General features: G+C 48.6%; 2 protein-coding genes across 4 annotated transcripts in view; one reads left to right on the plus strand and one right to left on the minus strand.

Annotated features, from left to right (window-relative positions):
* Positions 1-26,223, plus strand: part of GAMT (guanidinoacetate N-methyltransferase) — a 242,831-nt gene that overhangs the window by 116,367 nt on the left and 100,241 nt on the right. The window lies entirely within an intron of this gene.
* APC2 (APC regulator of WNT signaling pathway 2) overlaps positions 1-26,223 on the minus strand; it is a 58,118-nt gene that overhangs the window by 18,817 nt on the left and 13,078 nt on the right. The window contains exons 1-8 of one of the 2 annotated variants that reach the window (XM_080988693.1): positions 21,445-21,711; positions 17,827-17,985; positions 16,586-16,676; positions 14,928-15,117; positions 12,925-13,033; positions 10,994-11,107; positions 8,255-8,332; positions 1,533-1,619 (exon numbers count right to left, since the gene is read on the minus strand). In XM_080988693.1, coding sequence (XP_080844819.1) covers positions 1,533-1,619; positions 8,255-8,332; positions 10,994-11,107; positions 12,925-13,033; positions 14,928-15,117; positions 16,586-16,676; positions 17,827-17,967 — 810 coding nt within the window. In that variant the 5' untranslated portion in view covers positions 17,968-17,985; positions 21,445-21,711. Of the gene's footprint in view, positions 1-1,532; positions 1,620-8,254; positions 8,333-10,993; positions 11,108-12,924; positions 13,034-14,927; positions 15,118-16,585; positions 16,677-17,826; positions 17,986-21,444; positions 21,712-26,223 lie in introns of those variants that run through there. The other variant, XM_080988692.1, reaches the window with a different exon arrangement.

The raw sequence follows: 26,223 nt of genomic DNA on the forward strand, positions 1-26,223 counted from the left end.
TAATTTTTTAAGAATTTAGGTTTTGGAAATGCGTTAAAATGTTATACACTGAAATTCAACCGGGGGGATACGAGGAAGTCACTTTACAATGATACAAAGTTTGGTTTAAATACTGTTGAGATTTTTGTTTGTTTGTTTATATGTTTGTTTTAATTTTTTTGGAAAAAACAACATATATTTTTTTAAAGAAACAAATGGGATTGTTTTTAAAAATTATCGGTGCAAATATGGTTCCCAAAGTAATACAGGGGTACCTTGGTTCTCAAACGCCTTGGTTTTCAAACACCGAAAACCCAGAAATAAATGTTCTGGTTTTTGAACATTTCAAAGTCAAACGGACTTCCGGAACGGATTAAGTTCGAGAACCAAGGTACCACTGTATTTGGCACTTTTGGTTTTGCTCTTTATTTTGCGTTTTTGAGGCTTTTTCGGTTCGTTCGTTTTTGTGTGGAAGCCAGTTCAGCTGATTGATTGATTGATTGATTGATGGTGTGACTGTGGAAATGGATAAAAGCCCCCCATCCAAACAAGGACTATCATCAGAGCAAGTAAGAAAAAAAAATAATTTTAATTTTCATCATCTACAATACTGTCTTATTTATTTTATAGTACAGTCCATTGGTTATTGCTTTCGTTTTATGGATCAACGGTCTCGTTAGAGAGTAAAATTCATGTCCAATTGCTGTTTTAGGGGTTGTTTTTAAAAGTCTGGAACGGATTAATCCATTTTGCAAGACTTTCTATGGGAAAACATGCCTCGGTTTTGGAACGGACTTCCGGGATGGATTAAGTTTGAGAGCCAAGGTACCACTGTACTTGGATGTGCCCCGATTAAATTTTCACAAAATGGAAAAGGGAAAAAATGGAGGAAATATATTATATAAATAAAAGGATGTAAGTATGTTAGAACACAGTTTGCAGTGGGTTTGCAGTGTTTGGGTTCCAAGTTGTTGGAGAACCAAGGCGTTTGAGCATAGCTGTCAACTGTCCCTTATTTGGCGGGAAAGTCCCTTATCCCAGCACCGTGTCCCGCTGCTGTCCCTTATTGATGATGTCCCTTAAATTTCCCGGGTTTCAAAGGAAGCAGCTCCTCTCCCTCCCTCCCTGCCGGCCAGGGAGGAGGGAGGCTCCAACTGTGTTGCTTGGCTGCGTTGCTCACCCAATAAGGAGTCTAAGAACGACTGGGGGGTGGAGCTTGCATGCCTTGTGCCGATCAAATCGGCCGCCTTGCCTGGGGACTCGCCTTTGCTCAGCGCTTCCCAGCGGAGAGGTGACGGTGGTTTCCCTTGCTGCATCCCCTTTGCCGGGTTGCTGCGCTGTGGGAACCACCGCTTGAGGCTTCGTTTGGCTGCTGGCTGGGCTTTCTGCCTTTGGCTCGGAGGGGCTCAGAAGTTGAACATACCTGTGCCCGGAAAATCCCTTATTTTGGCTGCTGGTCCCTTATTTTCGAGGCTGCTGGTCCCTTATTTTCAAATCTGTAAGTTGACAGCTATGCGTTTGAGAACCAAGGCACCACTGTAAAACCAACTTACTTTGTTGCCCTGCTGACTCCCATCTTCAGGGTGGGTTGGAATCTCAAGGCTCCCATCCTCTTCCAGGCTGGAGAGTTTCCCGCAGAGCTGGGGGGAAAGGAAAAATATTTGAAAGAATAGTTTTCTTTTCTTAAACCAAATCTGCCAGGATGAGTGTTCAGACCCCTGGGCTCTCACTTGTGGGGTGCCTCAGGGTTCTGTCCTCTCCCCCATGCTTTTCAACATCTACATGCAGCTGCTGGGAGAGATCATCAGGAGGTTTGGACAGGGTGTCCATCAGTATGCAGATGATACCCAGCTCTATCTCTCTTTCAAATCAGAACCAGTGAAGGTGGTGAAGGTCCTGTGTGAGTGCCTGGAGGCAGTTGGAGGATGGATGGCAGCTAACAGATTAAGGTTGAATCCTGACAAGACAGAAGTCCTGTTTTGGGGGGACAGGGGGCGGGCAGGTGTGGAGGATTCCCTGGTCCTGAATGGGGTAACTGTGCCCCTGAAGGACCAGGTGCGCAGCCTGGGAGTCATTTTGGACTCACAGCTGTCCATGGAGGCACAGGTCAAATCCGCGTCCAGGGCAGCTGTCTACCAGCTCCATCTGGTATGCAGGATGAGACCCTCCCTGCCCACAGACTGTCTGGCCAGAGTGGTGCATGCTCTGGTTATCTCCCGCTTGGACTACTGCAATGCGCTCTACGTGGGGCTACCTTTGAAGGTGACCAGGAAACTACAACTAATCCAGAACGCGGCAGCCAGACTGGTGACTGGGAGCGGACGCTGAGACCATATACCTCCGGTCCTGAGAGATCTACGTTGGTTCCCAGTACGTTTCCAAGCACGATTCAAAGTGTTGGTGCTGACCTTTAAAGCCTTAAGCGGCCTCGGTCCAGTATATCTGAAGGAGCGTCTCCACCCCCATCTTTCTGCCCGGACACTGAGGTTCAGCACCGAGGGCCTTGTGGTGGTTCCCTCCCTGCGAGAAGCCAAGTTACAGGGAACCAGGCAGAGGGCCTTCTCGGTGGTGGCACCCGTGCTGTGGAACGCCCTCCCACCAGATGTCAAAGAGAACAACTACCAGACTTTCAGAAGACACCTGAAGGCAGCCCTCTTTAGGGAAGCTTTTAATGTTTGATGTATTAGAGTATTTTAATATTTTTTTGGAAGCTGCCCAGAGTGGCTGGGGAAGCCCAGCCAGATGGGCGGGGTATAAATAATAAATTATTATTATTATTATTATTAACCATGCTGGCAGAGAAATCCCCAGAGGGACTAGGACTCCAGGAGACCAGGGTTCGAATTCCCACTTCAGCAACCTGGGTGGTTTTTGGACCAGCCTCGCCTACCTCACAGGGTTGTCGTAAGCAGCCAGAACAAGACAGAGAGGAGGCGAGCCACATACGCCACCTTGAGCTCCCCGGAAGACGGGATATAAAGTTTAAAAAGACTATCAATAATAATGAATGCAATTGATTGATCCATCAGTTATGTTGCAATTTTATGTTGTGGACGGCTGTGGGATCTATGGATGAAGGGCTGTATACAATTATTATTATTATTATTATTATTATACATTTGTATACAGGTTGATAATAATAAATCAACCTGTAGCCAGCCTAGAAGGATAAAATGTGTGCCTCATTATGGCATAGAAATGCAGTACTGTAAATAAATATATCCAGCGCTTCCCCCCCCCCCAAAAAAAAACGTTTAGGGGTACTCTCATTTTGACACAAGAAACTCACCATTTTATAGTTCAAATTGGGGGGCAATAAATACAGTGAATGGACGAAAGGCCATAATCAGGGTAGCAACACAACCGACAATTCTCTGTGCCAGAGAAGAAACTAAAAATTTTGAATCTCTTTCGTTTCTTCTCCTGTTAGATTCACAAAATGTTTAGGTGTATGCTAAGGAAAAAAACACTGAATATGTCAATAAAAAAGGGAACATTTTCACTGGCAACCCTGACACTGGGGTCCAGCTCTGAGGGCCTCCTGGCAGTTCCCTCCCTGCGAGAAGCGAGGTTGCAGGGAACCAGGCAGAGGGCCTTCTCGGTGGTGGCACCTTCCCTTCAGATGTCAAGGAAATAAACATCTCTCTGACTTGTAGAAGACATCTGAAGGCAGCCCTGTTTAGGGAAGTTTTAAATGTTTGAAGTTTTATTCTGTTTTTAATGTTCTGTTGGGAGCTGCCCAGAGTGGCTGGGGAAACCCAGCCAGATGGGCGGGGTGTAAATAATTGTTATTATTATATTCTGTTCTTAATCTGAAGCACCACTTTAGCTAATGGGCCTCCCGCTACTGTTCTCATCCTGAAGCAAAGTTCTTAACCTGAAGCACAATTTCTGGGTTAGTGGAGTCTGTAACCTAAAGCGTATGTAACCCGAGGTACCACTGTATTAGGGGATGACCTCTTCACAATCCACAATTCCCATTTTTAAGCTGAGATCAATAAGGACTAGAATCTTGCTTGCGCCTGGAGAGAAGGGCCACAGCCCCTCCACCCCCTTAATCCTTAATTTATTCCATTTTACTCTTTGCTCCGATTTGCCAAAAGGAAAGCGCACACCAATAAATAAATTTTGGGGTGAGGTTAGGATACCCAAAGCCACACAGACCTGGCTTGTGTCCCGGCAAATTTTGGTGGCACCAGATCGTCGGGAGAAGGAAGCTATCGCCAGCCAAACCTTTCTCCCATTTACACACAGAAGTTGGCAGCTGTGCCAAATCTGGTTGCGGCCATCAGGCCAGCTCGCCCCCCCCCCCCGCTTTGCTGACCTACTTCTCGTCGCCACGGCAACTGCCTCCCTGTTCCACAGGGACGCTTGAACAAAAAAAAATAAGCTTTCTTTTCTTCCTCATTGGGGAAAGAGAACGGGGAAAGGAGAACAAGAAGCGGTTTGGTCCCTGGAACGAGGCACAAATCTATCCTTATTCTGTCTGAGGCGCCGGACCAAATCACGGCCCTGGCGTTTGCCCGTCGAGGGATGCTCACAAGGACAGGAAAAATAGGGTTGCAAAAATGAAAAAACCCTCTCCTTTTAAACACCCCTCCAGTGCCAGATTTACTATAAGCTAAACAAGCTAGAGAGCTGGACCACAAAGAAGGCTGATCGCCGAAGAATGGATGCTTTTGAATTCTGGTGCTGGAGGAGACTCTTGAGAGTCCCATGGACTGCAAGAAGATCCAACCTCTCCATTCGGAAGGAAATCAGCCCTGAGTGCTCACTGGAAGGTCAGATCCTGAAGCTGAGGCTCCAAGACTTTGGCCACCTCAGGAGAAGAGAAGACTCCCTGGAAAAGACCCTGATGTTGGGAAAGATGGAGGGCACAAGGAGAAGGGGACGACAGAGGACGAGATGGTGGGACAGTGTTCTCGAAGCTACCAGCATGAGTCTGACCAAACTGCGGGAGGCAGTGGAAGACAGGAGGGCCTGGCATGCTCTGGTCCAGGGGGTCACGAAGAGGCGGACACGACTAAACAACAACAACAAAACAAGCTATAGCTTAGGGCCCCAAAAAAATTTAAAGGAAAAAAACAACCTGGATGTACATTTCTGCTAGTGGGCTTGCTGTCCCCCGTTTTTCACGCAGCTGGTTCTGTCTCCCTAAGTTCATAAATTGACATTTGTCCCTGTCAAAACTCATTTGGTTCGCTTTGGCCCAGTTCTCCAATAAAGATAAAAACACAAATAAAATAAAACCTACATCCAGCAACAGCGTTTTGTGTTGTGTAGGCTCCATTAATGCTTGCCTGCTCCCTAAAATATCACCAGTTTGCTTCTTTCTATATATAGGCTTTTATTTTATTTGTTTTTTTATCTTCTATTTTGGAAATGTACATCCCCCTTCAGTTTTTTGGCGGGCCCCCAAAAGAGTGGGGCCCTAAGCTATAGCTTGTTTAGCTTATACGTACAGTGGTACCTTGGGTTAAGTACCGTATTTTTTGCGCTATAAGACTCACTTTTCCCCTCCTAAAAAGTAAGGGGAAATGTGTGTGCGTCTTATGGAGCGTATGCAGGCTGCGCAGCTATCCCAGAAGCCAGAACAGCAAGAGGGATTGCTGCTTTCACTGCACAGCGATCCCTCTTGCTTTTCTGGCTTTTGATATTCAGAATATTTTTTTTCTTGTTTTCCTCCTCCGAAAACTAGGTGCGTCTTGTGGTCTGGTGCATCTTAAAGAGTGAAAAATACGGTAAATACGGCACTGTCTAATCTAGTCGCTACAGGAAAAGGCTCATTTTTTAAATCTGTCTGTCCTGCAGATACGAGGATTCGAATTCGCAGGCAGCAGAAGGTCTGCTGCCATTCTCTGCGGGACAAGCTGAGGCTGTCACAGCGTTCGTTCTGGCGAGTGGACATCTCCACCTGGCTGCCGTGACGGCTTAGCATCACTGGCTCCAAATCTCTGCCTGGGGAGTCGGGACGACAAGGGGTAGGAAGAGGAAAAGGGTTGCGATGAGACTCACACCACATCCTTCTGCGACGGACCAGTTTTGGGGCGGGTCTGATCCTGATCATGAACTGGGAAGGTGCACGGGTCATGGGTGTACCCAGGATTTTTTTTGGGGGGGGGGGCCAGAACACCCAGCTGCCACCCTCCTCCGTCGATACAATACGATATCTTTATTGTCGTCGTCCCATACAGATCATTGGAATTGAAAAATCTACGTAAGACATTCAAAAACCCCTAAAAACTCTGAAACCCCCTTTTAAAATACAATATACTCCTATAGAGACTACCTTAAAAGGTAAAGGGACCCCTGACCATTAGGTCCAGTTGCGGACGACTCTGGGGTTGCGGCGCTCATCTCGCTTTACTGGCCGAGGGAGCCGGCGTACAGCTTCCGGGTCATGTGGCCAGCAGGAGTAAGCCGCTTCTGGCGAACCAGAGCAGTGCACGGAAACGCCGTTTACCTTCCCGCTGGAGCGGTACCTATTTATCTACTTGCAGTTTGACGTGCTTTCGAACTGCTAGGTTGGCAGGAGCAGGGACCGAACAATGGGAGCTCACCCCGTCGCGGGGATTTGAACCGCCAACCTTCTGATCGGCAAGTCCTAGGCTCTGTGGCCCACAGCGCCACCCGCGTCCCTTAACCCAATAATACCCACCCCCAAGAGAGCCACATTTTAAAAGGGCACAGGGATGTAAATCGGATCAACCAAAGGCCTGGTTAAAAAGGAACGTTTTTGACTAGCGCCTAAACTTCCCTGGGGAGAGCATTCCGACAAACAGGGAGCCACTGCAGAGAAGGCCCCGCTCTCGTGTTCCCACCCTCCGGACCTCTTTTTGATGGAGTTACAAGCTTGGTGGATCAGGGGAATGCTATGGATGTACTATGGATGGATGTAGTATATCTTGATTTCAGCAAGGCTTTTGACAAAGCCCCCCATGATATTCTTGCGAGGAAGCTGGTAACATGGGGGCTGGACAAGGGAACGGTTAGGTGGATTTGTAGCTTGTTGACAGACCGAACCCGAAGAGTACTCATTCATGGTTCCTCATCATCCTGGGAAAAAGTGACAAGAGGGGTGCCACAGGGTTCTGTCCTGGGCCTGTTGTTGTTCAACGTCTTTATAATAATAATAATAATAATTTATTATTTATACCCCGCCCATCTGGCTGGGTTTCCCCAGCCACTCTGGACGGCTTCCAACAAAGATTAAGAATACATAAAAATGTCACACATTAAAAACTTCCCTAAACAAGGCTGCCTTCAGATGTCTTCTAAATGTCAGGTAGTTGTTTATTTCCTTGACATCTGGTGGGAGGGTGTTCCACAGGGCGGGCGCCAACACCGAGAAGGCCCTCTGCCTGGTTCCCTGCAACCTCACTTCTCACAATGAGGGAACCACCAGGAGGCCCTTGGAGATGGACCCAGGTGTCCGGGCTGGACGATGGGGGTGGAGACGCTCCTTTAGGTCTACTGGGCCATTTAGGGCTTTCAGGGTCAACACCAACACTTTGAATTGTGCTCGGAAACGTCCTGGAAGCCAATGTAGGCCTTTCAAGACCGGTGTTATGTGGTCTTGGCGGCCAGTCCCAGTCCCCAGTCTGGCAGCCGCATTCTGGATTAGTTCTAGTTTCCGGGTCGTGACTCAGATGAAGGAATTGAGGGGGTCTTTGTCCAATTTGCGGTTGGCGCTAATGTCACAGAAGACAGAATCAGGACTTGAGATGTCCTTAATGGGTTGGAGAATTGGGCCAAAACGAACCAACCGAATTTCGACAGGGACAAATGTCAGGTAGAAAGAACCTGGTTCTGGAGGAGACTCTTGAGAGTCCCATGGACTGCAAGAAGATCAAACGCATCCATTCTTAAGGAAATTAGCCCTGAGTGCTCACTGGAAGGACAGATCCTGAAGCTGAGGCTCCAGTACTTTGGCCACCTCATGAGAAGAGAAGACTCCCTGGAAAATACCCTGATGTTGGGAAAGATGGAGGGCACAAGGAGAAGGGGACGACGGAGGACGAGATGGTGGGACAGTGTTCTCGAAGCTACCAGCATGAGTTTGACCAAACTGCGGGAGGCAGTGGAAGACAGGAGGGCCTGGCGTGCTCTGGTCCAGGGGGGCACGAAGAGGCGGACATGACTAAACGACTAAACAACAACAGAAAGAACCAGCTGCATGAAAAATGGAGGACATCTGGCTTACTAGCAGATCACGTGAAAAGGATATCGGGGTCAACACTGATCTACACACACCCCCTACTCCAAGCCCCCTCACCTGTGGCTCCGATTGCTGGACCTTTTCCTGAGCTTCAATCACCTCTTTGTCGATCTGCTCCAGCCGAGACGCCCGGATCTGAATGGTGTTTTTCAAAAATTAAAAAGAGAGTAAAACGTCGTATTATTTACTGGCAGGTTCGCTTCAAACCACATCTGCCCACTCGGCCGTTATGAACCCAGGGTGGGTGGCAATATTAAAACACAATGTTAAAAACTGTTCAGAACAGCTTCCGTTCACAATAATAGAAGAAAATAAGATATCACAATAATTTTATATATTATTATTATACGATTTAATATTAATATTATGATAATATTAATAATATGTAAGGGCTCTTGCCCACTGGTCCCATCACCTCCTGGCAAATAGAAGGGGAAGAAATGGAGGCAGTGAGAGATTTTACTTTCTTGGGCTCCATCATCACTGCAGATGGTGACAGCAGTAACAGAATTAAAAGACGCCTGCTCCTTGGGAGAAAGGCGATGGCAAACCTAGACAGCATCTTAAAAAGCAGAGACATCACCTTGCCAACAAAGGTCTGTATAGTTAGCCATGGTTTTCCCAGTAGTGATGTATGGAAGTGAGAGCTGGACCATAAAGAAGGGTGATTGCCGAAGAATGGATGCTTTTGAATTCTGGTGCTGGAGGAGACTCTTGAGAGTCCCATGGACTGCAAGAAGATCAAACCTCTCCATTCTGAAGAAAATCAGCCCTGAGTGCTCACTGGAAGGACAGATCCTGAAGCTGAGGCTCCAATACTTTGGCCACCTCAGGAGAAGAGAAGACTCCCTGGAAAAGACCCTGATGTTGGGAAAGATGGAGGGCACAAGGAGAAGGGGACGAGAGAGGACCAGATGGTGGGACAGTGTTCTCGAAGCGACCAGCATGAGTTTGACCAAACTGCGGGAGGCAGTGGAAGACAGGAGTGCCTGGCGTGCTCTGGTCCAGGGGGTCACGAAGAGGCGGACACGACTAAACAACAACAACAACAAAGGGCTCTTGCAATCCTTCCTCCCTATATAAAACTGTAGAATTGGAAGGGAACACAATGGTCATTTAGTTCACCCCTCTGCAACATGGGATTCGAACCCATGACCGTAAGATTAAGGGTCTACTGACACAGCTTGTTTAGGATGACGTGGTCGCATCCTGCATTGAGTATGGGGTGGGTTCATCTAGATGCCCTCCGGAGTACCCCCTCTTTCCAGCTCAGTATAGTCCAGTGATTCTACAGCAAAGCCCTGATAGTTGGGTCAGCAGAGCACGAGGCTCTGAATCTCAGGGCTGCGGGTTCGAATCCTGCGCTGGGAGAAAGATTCCTGCATTGCAGGGGTTTGGACTGGGTCCTTTCCAACACTATATTGCCTAACTCAAATCCCCCTGATCTAATATCCCTAGCGCTGCAAATCCCAAAAGCACCTGGACTAAAATGGTTTATCAAAAACTTCACTCTTGTGGTTTATCCCCGCAACAGCTACCCACTTTGGGTTTTAGTAAAACAAACAGTCTAATTTGCCAGCGCCTAAATGATATTGGAGGGACGTGGGTGGCGCTGTGGGTTAAACCACAGAGCCTAGGACTTTCCAATCAGAAAGTCGGCGGTTCGAATCCCCGCAACAGGGTGAGCTCCCGTTGCTCGGTCCCTGCTCCTGCCCACCTAGCAGTTCGAAAGCACGTCAAAGTGCAAGTAGAAAAATAGGTACCACTCTGGCGGGAAGGGAAACGGCGTTTCCGTGCGCTGCTCTGGTTCGCCAGAAGCGGCTTAGTCCTGCTGGCCACGTGACCCGGAAGCTGTACGCCGGCTCCCTCGGCCAATAAAGCGTGATGAGCGCGGCAACCCCAGAGTCGTCCGCGACTGGACCAGTGGTCAGGGGTCCCTTTACCTTTTACCTTTAAATGATATTGAGCATCAGAACAACTTGGCCACAATAAGGACATTTTGCCCATGGCATGACTGTTTTCCACCTTCCCATTTCGACTCTCCGGCACCCTATTTGCATAATCTAGCAATTCCAAAATATAGATGCGCCTTTACTCTCGCGAGATTGAATGTCTTGCCCTTGGCTGGACTTGAGGGACGATTCCAACAGATCCCACACGGAAAATGTCCCTGTGGAGACGGCAGTCCCAAATCGGTGGCACATGCCCTTCTGGCTTGCCCTCTTGATGAAGACTTGAGGAATGAGATTATCACCCCTCTTTTATCGTCCATTCCGGGTTGCCCAGCCACTGCCCCAGTGTCCTTTCTCTGGGCAGATCAAGATGAGCAGGTGACAGCAAAGGTGGCAAGGTTTTTACCTGGGGCAATCAAAATAAGATCCACTATTTGACTATGGATTCAAAACCCTAAAATGCATTTTATATAATTGACTTTTTATTTCTATTCTTTGTATATCGTACAGTGGTACCTCGGGTTACATACGCTTCAGGTTACATACGCTTCAGGTTACAGACTCCGCTAACCCAGAAATAGTACCTCGGGATAAGAACTTTGCTTCAGGATGAGAACAGAAATTGTGCAGTGGCGGCAGCAGGAGGCCCCATTATCTAAAGTGGTGCTTTAGGTTAAGAACAGTTTCAGGTTAAGTACGGACCTCCGGAAGGAATTAAGTACTTAACCCGAGGTACCACTGTATTGCTGTTTTATTACTATGGTCGATGGCGGACGCAACTGAAGATTCATTCATTCATTCAATTAATCCAACTCTATAATTCTAGGATTTTTATGATCCTCACCTGGGCTCTTTGTACCATTTCGTCGGTCGTCCCAAAGCGCTCCTCCATGAGGGTGCGGATGTGCTGGGCTTCGAATTCGAGTTGCTGGCGGATCAGGTCCATCTGCATTGAAAACTGGACGACGGCGGGGGAAGAAGCCGGGTTAAAAACACAAACTCCATCTGTTCACTATCCCTCTCCCAGAGCAGTCCCCTAATTTTTAGAGAGGTGGATTCCGGATACAGTGGTGCCCCGCAAGACGAATGCCTCGCAAGACGAAAAACGCGCTAGACGAAAGAGTTTTCCGCTTTTTGAGTCGTTCCGCAAGACGAATTTCCATATGGGCTTGCTTCGCAAGACGAAACGTCTTGCGAGTTCTTGCGAGTTTGTTTCCTTTTTCTTAAAGCCGCTAAGCCGTTAATAGCCGCTAAGCCGCTAAGCCGTTAATAGCCGCTAAGCCGTTAATAGCCGGTAAGCCGCTAATAGCCGCTAAGCCGCTAATAGCCGCTAAGCCGTTAATAGCCGCTAAGCCGTTAATAGCCGGTAAGCCGCTAATAGCCGGTAAGCCGCTAATAGCCGCTAAGCCGTTAATAGCCCCTAAGCCGCTAAGCCGCTAATAGCCGTGCTTCGCAAGACGAAAAAACCGCAAGACGAAGAGACTCGCGGAACGGATTAATTTCGTCTTGCGAGGCACCACTGTATTTGCATTTGCTTGCAAAACACCCACATCGGAGAATATTCCAATTTTCCACCCCTATCAGGTTTCGCCGACGCTGCTCATTTGGGGCTGCCGCCAACGGAGTTTTACTCAGAGTAGACCCCGCGGAAATGGCTAGGCCTCAGTGAATCGTGCCCATCGATTTCGATGGATCTGTTCTGAGTAGGACTTGTGGTTCCATTTTTTTGCCAATTTTTTTTTTTTTTTTTAATGGCTGAGACGGTTAAAAAAAAACCCTCTGAATCTGGCTGAGAGAATCTTCTAGATCATTGCTTCCCCCTAGAAAAAGATTTCTGGACACCATCGTTTCTTGAGGGTGCTGGGAATTGTAGCTCAGTGAGTGGGGGAACTACAGTTCCCAGATTCGTTTTAAAAAGCAACAACCTTAAAACGTTGCCTTAACCAGTGTTAAAGCAATAAAGTGTTAGGCGATGGACTTTTGTCTTAACATAATCAAAGACTCGGGGTTTTGTGGGACTGTTTCAAGCCCTCTCAAAATAAACAGATTGATTGATTGATTGATTGATTGAATTCACCCAGCCCTAAAATAGCCCGGGAGATGTCAAGAAATGTCACCATATTTTTCCGTGTATAAGATGCCCCTACGTAGAAGACGACCCCTATTTTTTGAGCCCCAAATTAAGAAATAATGAATTGCAACGTTCCATGTATAAGATGACCCCCAATTTTAAACTTTAAAAAAAAATTGGGGGGAAATATACGTGGAAAAATACAGTACCGTATTTTTTGCTCTATAAGACTCACTTTTTCCCTCCTAAAAAGTAAGGGGAAATGTGTGTGCGTCTTATGGGGCGAATGCAGGCTGCGCAGCTATCCCAGAAGCCAGAACAGCAAGAGGGATTGCTGCTTTTGCTGCGCAGCGATCCCTCTTGCTGTTCTGGCTTCTGGGATTCAAAATATTTTTTTTCTTGTTTTCCTCCTCCAAACACTAGGTGCATCTTGTGGTCTGGTGCGTCTTACAGAGCGAAAAATACGGTAATTAGACACAAACCGGCATATTTAGGACACAAAGAGAGAGTATTACAAGCCCGTTTAGGCCAAAGCTTTGGGTTTGTGCCATGTTTTTCGTTTACAGCTTCTCTTTCCGCAGAATCTTTCTCCCCGCAAGCAGACACACCAGGGACTAGGAACTTGAGAAGAGCTTTGCACTAACCTTGATCCCGCACACCCCTGGTATGCCAAGAAGGGGGGCCCGTGGGTTTCCGAAACTCACCGTTTCCACGTGAGGGAGCTCATCCAGTCTTTTGGAGAGGCTTTGGAGTTGAGTATAGTACCACAATTTTTCCTTCTCCTCTTTTTCAATCTCACTCAGGAGAAAACATCTGGGAGAGAGGAAAGGGGGGGTGAGTAAAGCACAGTGGGAGGGCGTCAGTCAGAAAAGGAAGGCTCCTCACCCCCCAAAAAAGAACCCTAGGAACTGTGGTTTGTTAAGGGCGCCTGGAATTGTAGCGCCGGGTGTGAAAAACTACAGTTCCCAACATTCTTTTTTCGGGGGGAGCTTTAAATGTACGGTGTGGACGTCTCTACCCCGCAGTTAGCTAAATCGAAAGCTAGCATAACGGCACACTTAAAATTAGGTACGTGAATCTGTGTTGGGGTCCATTTAGCCAGTATTGCGTACTCTGGCTGGCAGCTTGCTCTGCAACGTCTTTCCCATCACCTGATCCTGATCCTTTTTTTGAGGCAGGAGAATCTGGGGGGTCAAAGCTGGGGACTTCTGCATGCAGAGGAGGTGCCAAGCCACCAAGCTGTTCTCCCTACCTTACAATTAAAACAAGGTACAAGTCCTCATTGTTATTTACAGTGGGACCTTGGTTCTCAACATAGCTGTCAGATTACAGATTTGAAAATAAGGGACCAGCAGCCAAAATAAGGGATTTTCCTGGCACAGGTATGTTCAACTTCTGAGCCCCTCCGAGCCAAAGGCAGAAAGCCCAGCCAGCAGCCAAGCGAAGCCTCAAGCGGTGGTTCCCACAGCGCAGCAACCCAGCAAAGGGGATGCAGCAAGGAAAACCACCGTCACCTCTCCGCTGGGAAGCGCTGAGCAAAGGCGAGTCCCCAGGCAATGCGGCCGATTTGATCGGCACAAGGCATGCAAGTGCCACCCCCCAGTCGTTCTTAGACTCCTTATTGGGTGAGCAACGCAGCCAAGCAACACAGTTGGAGCCTCCCTCCTCCCTGGCCGGCAGGGAGGGAGGGAGAGGAGCTGCTTCCTTTGAAACCCGGGAAATTTAAGGGACATCATCAATAAGGGACAGCAGCGGGACACGGCACTGGGATAAGCGACTGTCCCGCCAAATAAGGGACGGTTGACAGCTATGGTTCTCAAACACTGAAAACCTGGAATTAAGTGTTCCGGTTTTCAAACGTTTTTTCGGAAGCCGAACGTCCGCTGCTGCTGTCGGCTATTGTTTCTGGGGCACCTGCGCCAATCAGAAGCTGCGCCTTGGTTTCTGAACATTTCAGAAGTCAAACGGACTTCCGGAACGGATTAAGTTTGGCACTTTTGTTTTTGCTCTTTATTTTGCGTTTTTGTTTTTGAGGCTTTTTCGGTTAAATTGCTTTTGTGATTCTGTGGAACCCAGTTCAGCTACTGATTGATTGATTGTGTGACAGCGGAAATGGATAAAAGCCCCCCATCGAAACAATGACCGTCTTCAGTGCAGGTAAAAAAAATAAATGCAATTTTCATTTTTATCATCTGCAATACTGTCTTATTTATTTTATGGTGCAGTACATTGATTATTGCTTTCATTTTATGGCTCTCGTTAGATAGTAAAAGTCATGTTAAATTGCTGTTTTAGGGGTTGTTTTTAAAAGTCCGGAACGGATTAATCCGTTTTGCCTTACTTTCTATGGGAAAGCACGCCTTGGTTTTGGAACACTTTGGTTTTGGAACGGATTCAGTTTGAGAACCAAGGCATTTATTTATTTCATGAATTTACGTACCACCCTATACGTGTGTGTGTGTGTGTGTGTGTGTGTGTGTGTGTGTGTCAGGGTGGTTCACAGAATAAAATCAAGATATAAAACCACAAAATACACAATAAAAAATATAAACAACCCCCCCCCACCCCCCCCGCTCAATGGCAAGGTTATGATCTCAAAAGGGGAGGCTGGTTCAGACCACATGTGGATGAAAAAAAAAGAGAAATTAACTGAGATGGGGGAGGTTTGGCTTGCCACCTCCAATGGTGACCTCATCGACCCCCTCACCTTTCCCTGTCAAGCTCCTCCAGTAGTCGGATCGTGGCCCGGCTGAGGTCCAACATGCTGTCCTTTCTCTGTAGGGAGCCTGCGTGAGCAGGGCTGCCTTCGGGGCTGTGATCCTGGCTTATGGGTTCGGGGAGAAGAGCCGGCGGATGAAATTTGAGGTTGTATAAGCTGCTGATGTCCATCTGCAGGGCTGGAACAAAAGGTAAAGGTAAAGGACCCCTGGACGGTTAAGTCCAGTCAAAGGCAACTATGGGGTTGCGGTGCTCATCTCGCTTTCAGGCCGAAGGAGCCAGCGTTTGTCTGCAGACAGCTTTCCGGGTCATGTGGCCAGCAGGACTGAACCACTTCTGGTGCATGATGGAAACCAGAGCGCACAGAAATGCTGTTTAGCTTCCCGCCGCAGTGGTACCTATTTATCTACTTGCACCGGTGTGCTTTTGAACTGCTAGGTTGGCAGGAGCTGGGACAGAGCAATGGGAGCTCATTCCGTTGCAGGGATTCAAACCGCCCACCTTCCAATCGGCAAGCCCAAGAGGCTCAGTGCAGAAGAGGGGGGTGACAGTCACTATTTATCCATTTATATTGAATGCAAAGCCTGACCTTTTTCCTTCCAAAGGCCAACACACAAGCCAACACACACATTCCAAAGCTGCCTCTGCAGCCTTGAGGACCAGAAGCCTGATTTAAAGGTAAAGGGACCCCTGACCATTAGGTCCAGCGCGGACGACTCTGGGGTTGCGGCGCTCATCTCGCTTTACTGGCCGAGGGAGCCGGGTCCAGCTTCCGGGTCATGTGGCCAGCAGGACTAAGCCGCTTCTGGCGAACCAGAGCAGCGCATGGAAACGCCGTTTACCTTCCCGCTGGAGTGGTACCTATTTATCTACTTGCACTGGCGTGCTTTCGAACTGCTAGGTTGGCAGGAGCAGGGACCGAGCAACGGGAGCTCAGTTTTCAATTTAAAAAATCCAATATATGCCACATTGTATCAATACCAGATTACCCCACACATTTCTCGTTAACATTAACAAATAATCAAAAAGAAGACATTTTTACTGCCCCACCCCCCAAATCCCCGAACCGCCAACCTTCTGATCGGCAAGCCCTAGGCTCTGTGGTTTGAACCACAGTGCCACCCGCGTCCCATTTAGGAACAGTTAAAAGGTAAAGGGGCCCCTGACCATTAGGTCCAGTCGTGACCGATTCTGGGGTTGTGGCGCTCATCTCGCTTTACTGGCCGAGGGAGCCGGCGTACAGCTTCCGGGTCATGTGGCCAGCCGCACAGAGCAGCGAACCAGAGCAGCGCACAGAAACGCCATTTATCTTCCCGCCGGAGCGGTACCTATTTATCTACTTGCGCTGGTGTGCTTTCGAACTGCTAGGTTGGCAGGAGCAGGGACCGAGCAACGGGAGCTCGCCCTGTCGCGGGGATTCGAACCGCCGACCTTCTGATTGGCAAGCCCTAGGCTCTGGGGTTTAGACCACAGCGCCACCCGTGTCCCAAGGCATAAATCTATTATTATTTTTATTATTAAATGGAGAGGTGAGCTGTGTAGGGAACCCACTGCCTGGGCTAATCATTGTTTTAGGGACCCTGCTTGGGAGCGACACCCACCCCAAAATGAACAAAGATCTCCTCTCGGATTGTGACTTCCACCCACCTTTCAGTTGGTCCAGGACTTCCATCTGACCCGTCGAAACCATCATCTTGGCCTCCTGTTCCAGTTTTCCCTGGAGGTGCTTCAAGACTTCCTGGAACGGACAAAAAATGGGAGAGAAAGAAAATGGATTCAATTGCAAAGAGGTGGAGCGAACGTTCTTTCACATGTGGTGGACCGGGTAAAAGAGTATTGGGAAATAATTCACAATGAATTGAAAAAAATGTTTCCCAAAAGAAAGCAGAGTCCTTTTGGTTGGGGATGATTCAGGCGGAAATTCCCAGGTGTCCATCTTTCTCAGCATAGCTGTCAACTTACAGATTTGAAAATAAGGGACCAGCAGCCTTGAAATTAAGGGACCAGCAGCCAAAATAAGAGACCTGCAGCCTCACCTGTTCCAGGCACTCCAGTCTTCCTGTCCTCCTGCAGTCTGGACACTGTCCAACCAACTTTGTAACCAGAGGTTCAACTGAATAGAATCTGAATCACATGCACCACAAGGCCTATGCAGCCTCAACTTAAGATGGCTCCCCGGCCTGGCTTTGCACTGCAACGTTTGCAGCAGCACGTGCAACAAAATGGCGTCCAGCATTCAAAACCCCCCTCAGCTTGCATTAACTAGCCACACACAAGGCATGCAAGCTCCACCCCCCAGTCGTTCTTAGACTTCTTATTGGGTGAGCAACACAGCCAAGCAACACAGTTGGAGCCTCCCTCCTCCCTGGCCGGCAGGGAGGGAGGGAGAGGAGCTGCTTCCTTTGAAATTTAAGGGACATCATTTAAGGGACATTTAAGGGACATCTATCAATAAGGGACAGCAGCGGGACATGGCGCTGGAATAAGGGACTGTCCCTTCAAATAAGGGACACTTGACAGCTATGTTTCTCGGCGAGATCTGTTCCTTTCCTTAAAATAAAGCAAGATTGTAGTCCTCATTGACCTGAATTTAATAGAAACAGGAATCTGTCCATCTTTCTCAGCAAGATCTGTTCCTTTCCTTAAAATAAAGCAAGATTCTGGTCCTCATTGATCTGAGTTAAATAGGAACAGGATCTGAATTGAACAGGAATCTGTCCATCTATCTCAGGATTGAACCTGGACTGGGCCTTTTGCATGCCAGGCAGATGTCCTACCCGCGCGCTCCGCTCCTCTCCTCTCCTTTAAATAAAGCATGATTCTAGCCCTCATTGATCTGAGGCTGAGGGCTGTTGCTAATACACTGAACACGAGCCTCCCTTTCTCACCTTCATATCTGAAGTCTCATTTTCCAGCTTGGACAGGTGGTTGGAGTTGTCCTCTAGCTCTCTCCGAAGGTGGGTATTCTCTGTCTTCAAAGCCTCTACCTGCCGGACCAGCTGGTCGTAGGAAGCGATGGACGTCGACATCTTCAGCTCCTCCGTCAACTGCAGAGGGGCAGAAAGGGACAGGTGAGGGGGCTTTGCTATCGTGCGCCGGGAATAATAATAATAATAATAATAATAATAATAATTTATTGTTTATACCCCGCCCATCTGGCTGAGTTTCCCCAGCCACTCTGGGCGGCTCCCAATCGAGTGTTAAAAACAATACAGCGTCAAATATTTAAAACATCCCTAAACAGGGCTGCCTTCAGATGTCTTTTAAAGATAGGATAGCTGCTTATTTCCTTCACATCTGAAGGGAGGGTGTTCCACAGGGCGGGCGCCACCACTGAGAAGGCCCTCTGCCTGGTTCCCTGTAACCTTACTTCTCGCAATGAGGGAACTGCCAGAAGGCCCTCGGAGCAGGACCTCAGTGTCCGGGCAGAACGATGGGGGTGGAGACGCTCCTTCAGATATACTGGGCCGAGGCCGTTTAGGGCTTTCAAGGTCAGCAACAACACTTTGAATTGTGCTCGGAAACGTACTGGGAGCCAATGCAGATCTCTCAGGACCCGTGTTATGTGGTCCCGGCGGCTGCTCCCAGTCCCCAGTCTGGGAGCTGCCACATTCTGGATTAGTTGTAGTTTCCGGGTCACCTTCAAAGGGAGCCCCACGTAGAGCGCATTGCAGTAGTCCAAGTGGGAGATAACTAGAGCATGCACCACTCTGGCCAGACAGTCTGTGGGCAGGGAGGGTCTCATCCTGCGTACCAGATGGAGCTGTAGACAGCCGCCCTGGACACAGAATTAACCTGCGCCTCCATGGACAGCTGTGAGTCCAAAATGACTCCCAGGCTGCGCACCTGGTCCTTCAGGGGCACAGTTACCCCTGAAAACACAAGCACGGACATTCAGCGTGTCCAGGATGTTTGACGGTCATAGACAGAAACCTGGCAGTCATCTCCGCGATTCCCTACGGCCCTTTCATCGCGACGGGCCTAACTCTGATAACAAGCGCTGGGAATGCGAGCCGCAAAACCACAAACTTTGGGAAGAGACCCCCCCCAAGGGCTAAGCATTGTTGCCCATTGTGCACAAAACCTCTTGGAATTAATAATAATAATAATAATAATAATAATAACAATAATAATAATAATAATAATAATAATAATAATAATTTGTTATTTATACCCCGCCCAAGTGCCTGGGTTTCCCTAGGCACTCTGGGCGTATCCCAACAGAATATTAAAAACGCGATAAAACATCAAACGTTGAAAGCTTCCCTAAACAGGGCTGCCTTCTAAAAGTCTGATAGTTGCTTATTTCCTTGACATCTGATGGGTGGGTGCCACCACCGAGAAGGCCTGAGACCCATGGGCTCCCCTCCCCTGGTTTAGTCGGCCATTGGAAGCCGTTTCCTGGGATTGTGGCTGCTTCCCCCCCCCACCAGAGGTACGTGCCCCCCCCACCAGAGGTACTGCCCCTCCCCTCACGCCCCAGGCAGGGCTGGGAAGACCCCCTACCCAAATCTGTCAGTCAAACGGTCAGCCACACTGATTAACAGCACAAGATTCCTATTTTCTTTTCGCTCAGAACCATGAGGGCTAGCGTCTTGGGTTCTATTCGTGGGGAGGAGACCCCGCCTCATTTGAAGAGCACCTGACCTGTCTTCAGGAGGGCCCAGGAGTGACCCCCTCCCCACCGTATCATCTCCAGAAAGGGGGCTCGGGGAGAGCCTGAAAGCCTGGGAAACTACCGTATTTTTTGCTCTGTAAGACTCACTTTTCCCCTCCTAAAAAATAAGGGGAAATGTGTGTGCGTCTTATGGAGCAAATGCAGGCTGCACAGCTATCCCAGAAGCCAGAACAGCAAGAGGGATTGCTGCTTTCACTGCGTAGTGATCGCTCTTGCTGTTCTGGCTTCTGAGATTCAGAATATTTTTGTTCTTGTTTTCCTCCTCCAAAAACTAGGTGCGTCTCGTGGTCTGGTGCGTCTTATAGAGTGAAAAATACGGTACTGCCAGTCAGAGCAGCCAGATGGGACCGTGGGTCTGACTCAAAGTGGGGCAGCGCCCCGTTTTCCCTATTGGGAGCCCCTGTCTTCATATGCAGGGCAAGCCCCTAACTCCCCGATGGTCTGAGACCCATCATCTCCCCTCACCTACAAATATAACCCAGCGACTGTTTGTTGCAACCTGGTCGGCCGTAGGCTCACCCATCTTGGACCCTGAGATATAAGTCCCAAGCACAAGACTTAGGGGTGGCCCCCTGGCGATGTCGCCTGGGCCATGCCCCATGCCAAAGACACACAGAGACGCAGAAACCACTCCTCCCCTCACGCCCAGCCCAGTTCTTTCTCTTCCTCGCCACTCCCTCTCATCGCTAATCTCTGGAGACGGAGGTTAATTGGGACAGGGAAGGTAGGAGGAGAGAGAGAGAGTCTATGCAATAATTTGCACCCAGTCCCTGCTGGGCTGAATCCTGCAAGCCGCATGCACAATCCTTTTGTTGTTTAGTCCTGTCCGACTCTTCGTGACCCCCTGGACCAGAGCACGCCAGGCCCTCCTGTCTTCCACTGCCTCCCGCAGTTTGGTCAAACTCATGTTGTTTGAGGACACTGTCCCACCATCTCGTCCTCTGTCGTCCCCTTCTCCTTGGGCCCTCCATCTTTCCCAACATCAGGGTCTTTTCCAGGGAGTCTTCTCTTCTCAGGAGGTGGCCAAAGTCTCGGAGCCTCAGCTTCAGGATCTGTCCTTCCAGTGAGCACTCAGGGCTAATTTCCTTCAGAATGGAGAGGTTGGATCTTCTTGCAGTCCATGGGACTCTCAAGAGTCTCCTCCAGCACCAAAATTCAAAAGCATCCATTCTTCGGTGATCAGCCTTCTTGATGGTCCAGCTCTCACTTCCATACATCACTACTGTGAAACCATGGCTTTAACTATACGGACCTTTGTTGCCAAGGTGATGTCTCTGCTTTTTAAGTTGCTGTCTTATAAATATATTAAAAAATTATAGGCACATTCTCCCAAGTTGGAGATTTAAGCCTGCTCCCTGCCATCACCTGGAGACCAGGTTAGCGCAGGTAGGTTCGCAAACCCCTCACCTGCTCTCTTCTCCCTTTTTCTAAATTGGCGTCCCCACAGATCATTGGCCACAGTCGTTTTTTACAAAGAACGGAGCCCCCTTTTGTCTCTTTCTGGCCCACCCTGCCATCACCCAACTCGGTCTTCCTTTCATCCCTTTGTCTCCCTGCCTCTCTCAGAGCGGACTCCGTTCCGCTGCCTTCTCTTTCTTTCTCTCCCCATTTCTGGGGGCTCCTCGCTGCTTTTGTGGCATCCCCACCGCCCCCCTTTTTTCTCCATCTTCCCCACAACTCTTTCTTCCCCACAAGCACACCTGGGGTCTCTTGGAACACCCCTATTCCCCCCCCAAAAAAAATCTCCCCGAGGTTATTCTTACGGAAAAGGAGAATCACGGAGAACATCAAACAGAGGAAACAGAGACAATGAAGACCCCTTACTCACAAACGCCAGCCGGGTCTCTGTGGGACCCCAACCTCTGACCTCAGGCTGTCAATTCCTGCGAATTCCTCCACTCCTCGGTTCCACAGCCCCCTTGGGGGTCTTCTTATGGGTCCCTGTGGGCTTGGGGTCCCCGCAGGCATGCAAAGTCCCCATTTTTTCTTAAGGAAACAAATTGTTTTAGGCGGAGGGCATTATCCGTGGTTTAAATGCGAGGGGAGATACAGGGATAGCTGTTTGTCTCCTTCGTGGGGTCCTCGCCTGCCAATGACAAGTCACGTGGTGGGTGTATTGAGCCAAAGAGCTGTGAAAAGACCCCCCCCCCCGTTTTCTCCAATTGCCACCCCGCAATCCCAGCACAAGCCGTATAAGGCAGGGCCGGTTTCCCCAGCTGAGCTCCTTCCATTGCTTTCAGAGCTTGTCAATAACACAGGCTTTTCGGCTCCTGGATTGATAACAATCTATTATAATTACAATGATGTAACTCGTATACAGAATTAGATCACGCAGCATCCGTCCAGGCCTTTAGATCTGGAGTTTGCTTCCTAGCCTTACTGGGAAACAGTGGCGTAGCAGGGAGCTGGGGACCCGGGCGCAAAATTCAGAGGGGAGCAACCGGGCAGTCCAGGCTACACTGTTGTCTATTTTCAGGGGAAAGTCCTGGATTTACAGAAGCTGTCCCGGTTTCTGATTTGATCCTGCAACGTCCTGCTTTTCCTTAAAGGTAAAGGGACCCCTGACCCTTAGGTCCAGTCGTGGCCGACTCTGGGGTTGCGGCGCTCATCTCGCTTTATTGGCCGAGGGAGCCGGCGTCCAGCTTCCGGGTCATGTGGCCAGCAGGACTAAGCCGCTTCTGGCGAACCAGAGCAGCGCACGGAAACGCCGTTTACCTTCCCGCCGGAGCAGTACCTATTTATCTACTTGCACTGGTGTGCTTTCGAACTGCTAGGTTGGCAGGAGCAGGGACCGAGCAACAGGAGCTCACCCCGTCGTGGGGATTCGAACTGCCGACCTTCTGATCAGCAAGTCCTAGGCTCTGTGGTTTAACCCACAGCGCCACCCGCGCCCCTTAGGACATCCCTATTTTCATTGGGGAAATGTTGGAGGGGATGGAGTTACGCAACCCCAGAGCCAAGGAGACAAGTAACTATGCAACCTTTAGAAGACATACAGTTAACTGGGATATGCAGAAGGTATTAAAAATGAATTTAAGGAACGGCGGAAAGAGGGGGAAGGAAGTCAAGCTTTGAAACGTCGGAATGATTGCGAAATCAGTGAATGGTATTAATCTGAAAAAGCATTGTTAAAAATAAATAAATCAGAAACCGGGGCAGCGTCTGTAAATCTGAGACTGTCCCTGGAAAATAGGGACCAAATTGTTGGCCTTCCTCAGAGCAGGCCTGTCGGGAATGAATGCCTGAGGCTCCTTCGTTTCAATGGATCTACTCTGAGGAGGACTCAGCTAGGGGATGGCACTCGCTGTCAACAGAGTCCATCCAGATTGCGGGCCTTTCCCCCCAGGGCAGCGACAAAGATTTATCTGTGCAAGGGTTTCCGAGGGAGAAGGGAGTTGAAGCGAAGGCTGTGGCAGCTGCTCTCCGCAAACCAGCGGCCGGGGTGGGGGTCCGCGGCTGCCCACCTCGCGTCTCTATGCCCACAGATCCATGTGCCTCTGCCCAGGGCACAGCCGGCACATGGCAGAGCTGTCACACGCGTGTGTGGGCATCGGACGCTGATTCTCCCGAGCTGAGCAGCGGCAGCTACACACACGTTTTAGCACGTGCTCCTAGAGGGAATTATCAGGAACACCTCATGCCTGGTCCATCGAGGTCCATGCTGTCCGCACGGACTGGCAGAAGCTCGCCAGAGTTTTGCGCGGGGGGGGGCGGCGTCCCCAACCCTACTTGGAGACACCAGGGTTTGAACCTGCCACCTTCAGCACGGATGGAGGCCTTGGCCCATCAATGGCCCTTCCCGCAGAAGTTAAGTCGCTAGTCCTCAAGAACCACCGTCGCACGACTGATAGCAAGTGAGCTGGGAAAACAACTGTGTGAAATAGATTGTGTGGAAACAAGAATATTAACTAAAGGATTTGCTTTTTAGAAGATATGGAAAGAAAACGAAAGGGTCTCTAAGATGACGCACTTAACTTATGAGACAGACTAAGTTGCGAGATTGATGGTCAGAGGGGTAGATGAGCCATTGCTTTGGTTTTTTTTATACTATTTTTATTCATTTTCAAAACAATTTTATACAATCAATTCACATTTTGTCACACATTCGTCTATTTTTTGACTTCCCTCAGTTTCTCTGCCAATCTTTCGTTTAAATTTATATTATTAACGCATTTCTAAGCTTAATATTGCCTTTAAAAATCACCTCTCCCTTCTTACTCTCTTTTTTACAATGTTTCTTAATTTTTCACAGAGTCTCTTGAAAGCCAACAAGCATTATCTGTTCATCATATATGCTTTTCAGATAATCTGTAAATCTCCCCCAGTCCTCGATGAACTTTTGGTCTCTCTGGTATCGAATCTTCCCTGTTAGTTTGTCCAATTCTGCGGAGCCATTGCTTTATCATGTTTGGATTGTGTCTTTGAGTCAGCAAACCCTCCCCTGGAAAGACTGATTTATGGCGCAACTGCTCTGGGAAAATTAATGAGCAGACGCTTAAGACTTTATTACGTCGGAACGGACTAAAATGGCGCCTGCCGCTCGAACAGGACTGTTGGATCAGCGTGTGGTGATTTAAGGAGAGCCTTACAAAGTTCACACAGAAATATAACAATGTTTGGTTTGACTCGCCTGCAGAACAACTCAGAGGCTATTAAATGATAACAACAAGAAGATTGGAAGATGGGATTCGTGAACATCAAAAGCAGCAGAAATATGAGATGACTGGACCCTTACTGAGCTCGGAACATGGGAACCCCCAACAAAAAATTTAAAATTCGGCAAAATATTTGGATCATGTAATATGTATTGGTATAATTTGGAGTGATTAATGTGATATGATTGGATTGTTAAATGGAAAACTTAATAAAAATTATTATAAATAATAATAATAATAATAATAGGAAACTTGCGATGCGCTGGGTCAAGTTGTTTGGCCTGTATGCTAGAGACCTGGTGCTTTTAACCAGAGAGGCCCCAAACAGATGGCAGGTTGCCAAATGAGAGTATTGGCTCCAAAATTAAGGGGCAGCGAAAAGTAAACTTGCAGTTCTTAGAAAGCCAACACAGACCAAGTTCTGTCCTCAGTGGTCCAGAGTGCCTTCCATCAAATTCGGCTGGTGGCCCAGCTACGCCTCTATCTGGACAGGGATAGCCTTACTACAGTGGTACCTCGGGTTAAGTACTTAATTCGTTCCGGAGGTCCGTTCTTAACCTGAAACTGTTCTTAACCTGAAGCACCACTTTAGCTAATGGGGCCTCCTGCTGCCGCCAGAGCACGATTTCTGTTCTCATCCTGAAGCAAAGTTCTTAACCCGAGGTAATATTTCTGGGTTAGTGGAATTTGTAACCTGAAGTGTCTGTAACCTGAAGCGCCTGTAGCCTGAGGTACCACTGTACTGTTGTCTATGCTCTGATAACCTCAAGCTTAGATTACTGCAGTGCGTTCTACGTAGGGCTGCCTCTGAAGGCGGATCGGAAACTTCAGCCGCTGCAGAATTCAATGGCCAGGTTGCTCACCGGATGGCAAGACAGTTTGAGCATCTTACACCGATCCCGGTCCAACTGCACTGGCTACCGATCAGTTTCCGGGCCCAATTCAAAGTGCTGGTTTTGACCTATAAAGCCTTAAACAGACCACAATTCCTCAAGGACCGCCTCTTCCCATATGAACCTACCCAGACCCTGAGATCATCCTCTGAGGCCCTCCTTCGTGTGCCCCCTCCACGAGAGGTCCGGAGGGTGGCAACACGAGAGCGGGGCCTTCTCTGCAGTGGCTCCCCGTCTGTGGAATGCTCTCCCCAGGGAAATTCGCCTGGCGCCTTCATTATACACCTTTAGGCGTCATGCAAAAATGTTCCGTTTCAAACAGGCCTTTGGTTGAGCTGATTTACATCCTATGCCCTTTTAAAATGTGTGTGTTTTTTAAGGGGGGGGCTATTGGGTTGTTGCTTTTATTTTTACTATGCATTCTGTAGTTTGATATCTTGGTTTTATTCTGTGCACTGCTCCAGGTATAGGATAATAATAATAATAATAATAATAATAATAATAATAATAATAATGTTGTTTAGTCGTTTAGTCGTGTCCACCTCTTTGTGACCCCCTGGACCAGAGCACGCCAGGCCCTCCTGTCTTCCACTGCCTCCCGCAGTTTGGTCAAACTCATGCTGGTCGCTTCGAGAACACTGTCCCACCATCTCGTCCTCCATCGTCCCCTTCTCCTTGTGCCCTCCATCTTTCCCAGCATCAGGGTCTTTTCCAGGGAATCTTCTCTTCTCCTGAGGTGGCCAAAGTCTTGGAGCCTCAGCTTCAGGATCTGTCCTTCCAGTGAGCACTCAGGGCTGATTTCCTTCAGAATGGAGAGGTTTGATCTTCTTGCAGTCCATGGGACTCTCCAGAGTCTCCTCCAGCACCAGAATTCAAAAGCATCCATTCTTCGGCGATTAGCCTTCTTTGTGGTCCAGCTCTCACTTCCATACATCACTACTGGGAAAACCATAGCTTGAACTATACAGACCTTTGTTGGCAAGGTGATATCTCTGCTTTTTAGGATGCTGTCTAGGTTTGTCATTGCTTTCCTCCCAAGAAGCAGGCGTCTCTTAATTT

The sequence above is a fragment of the Podarcis pityusensis genome, assembly GCF_964106645.2.
Source record: "Podarcis pityusensis genome assembly, chromosome: 18".
NCBI lineage: Eukaryota > Metazoa > Chordata > Lepidosauria > Squamata > Lacertidae > Podarcis > Podarcis pityusensis.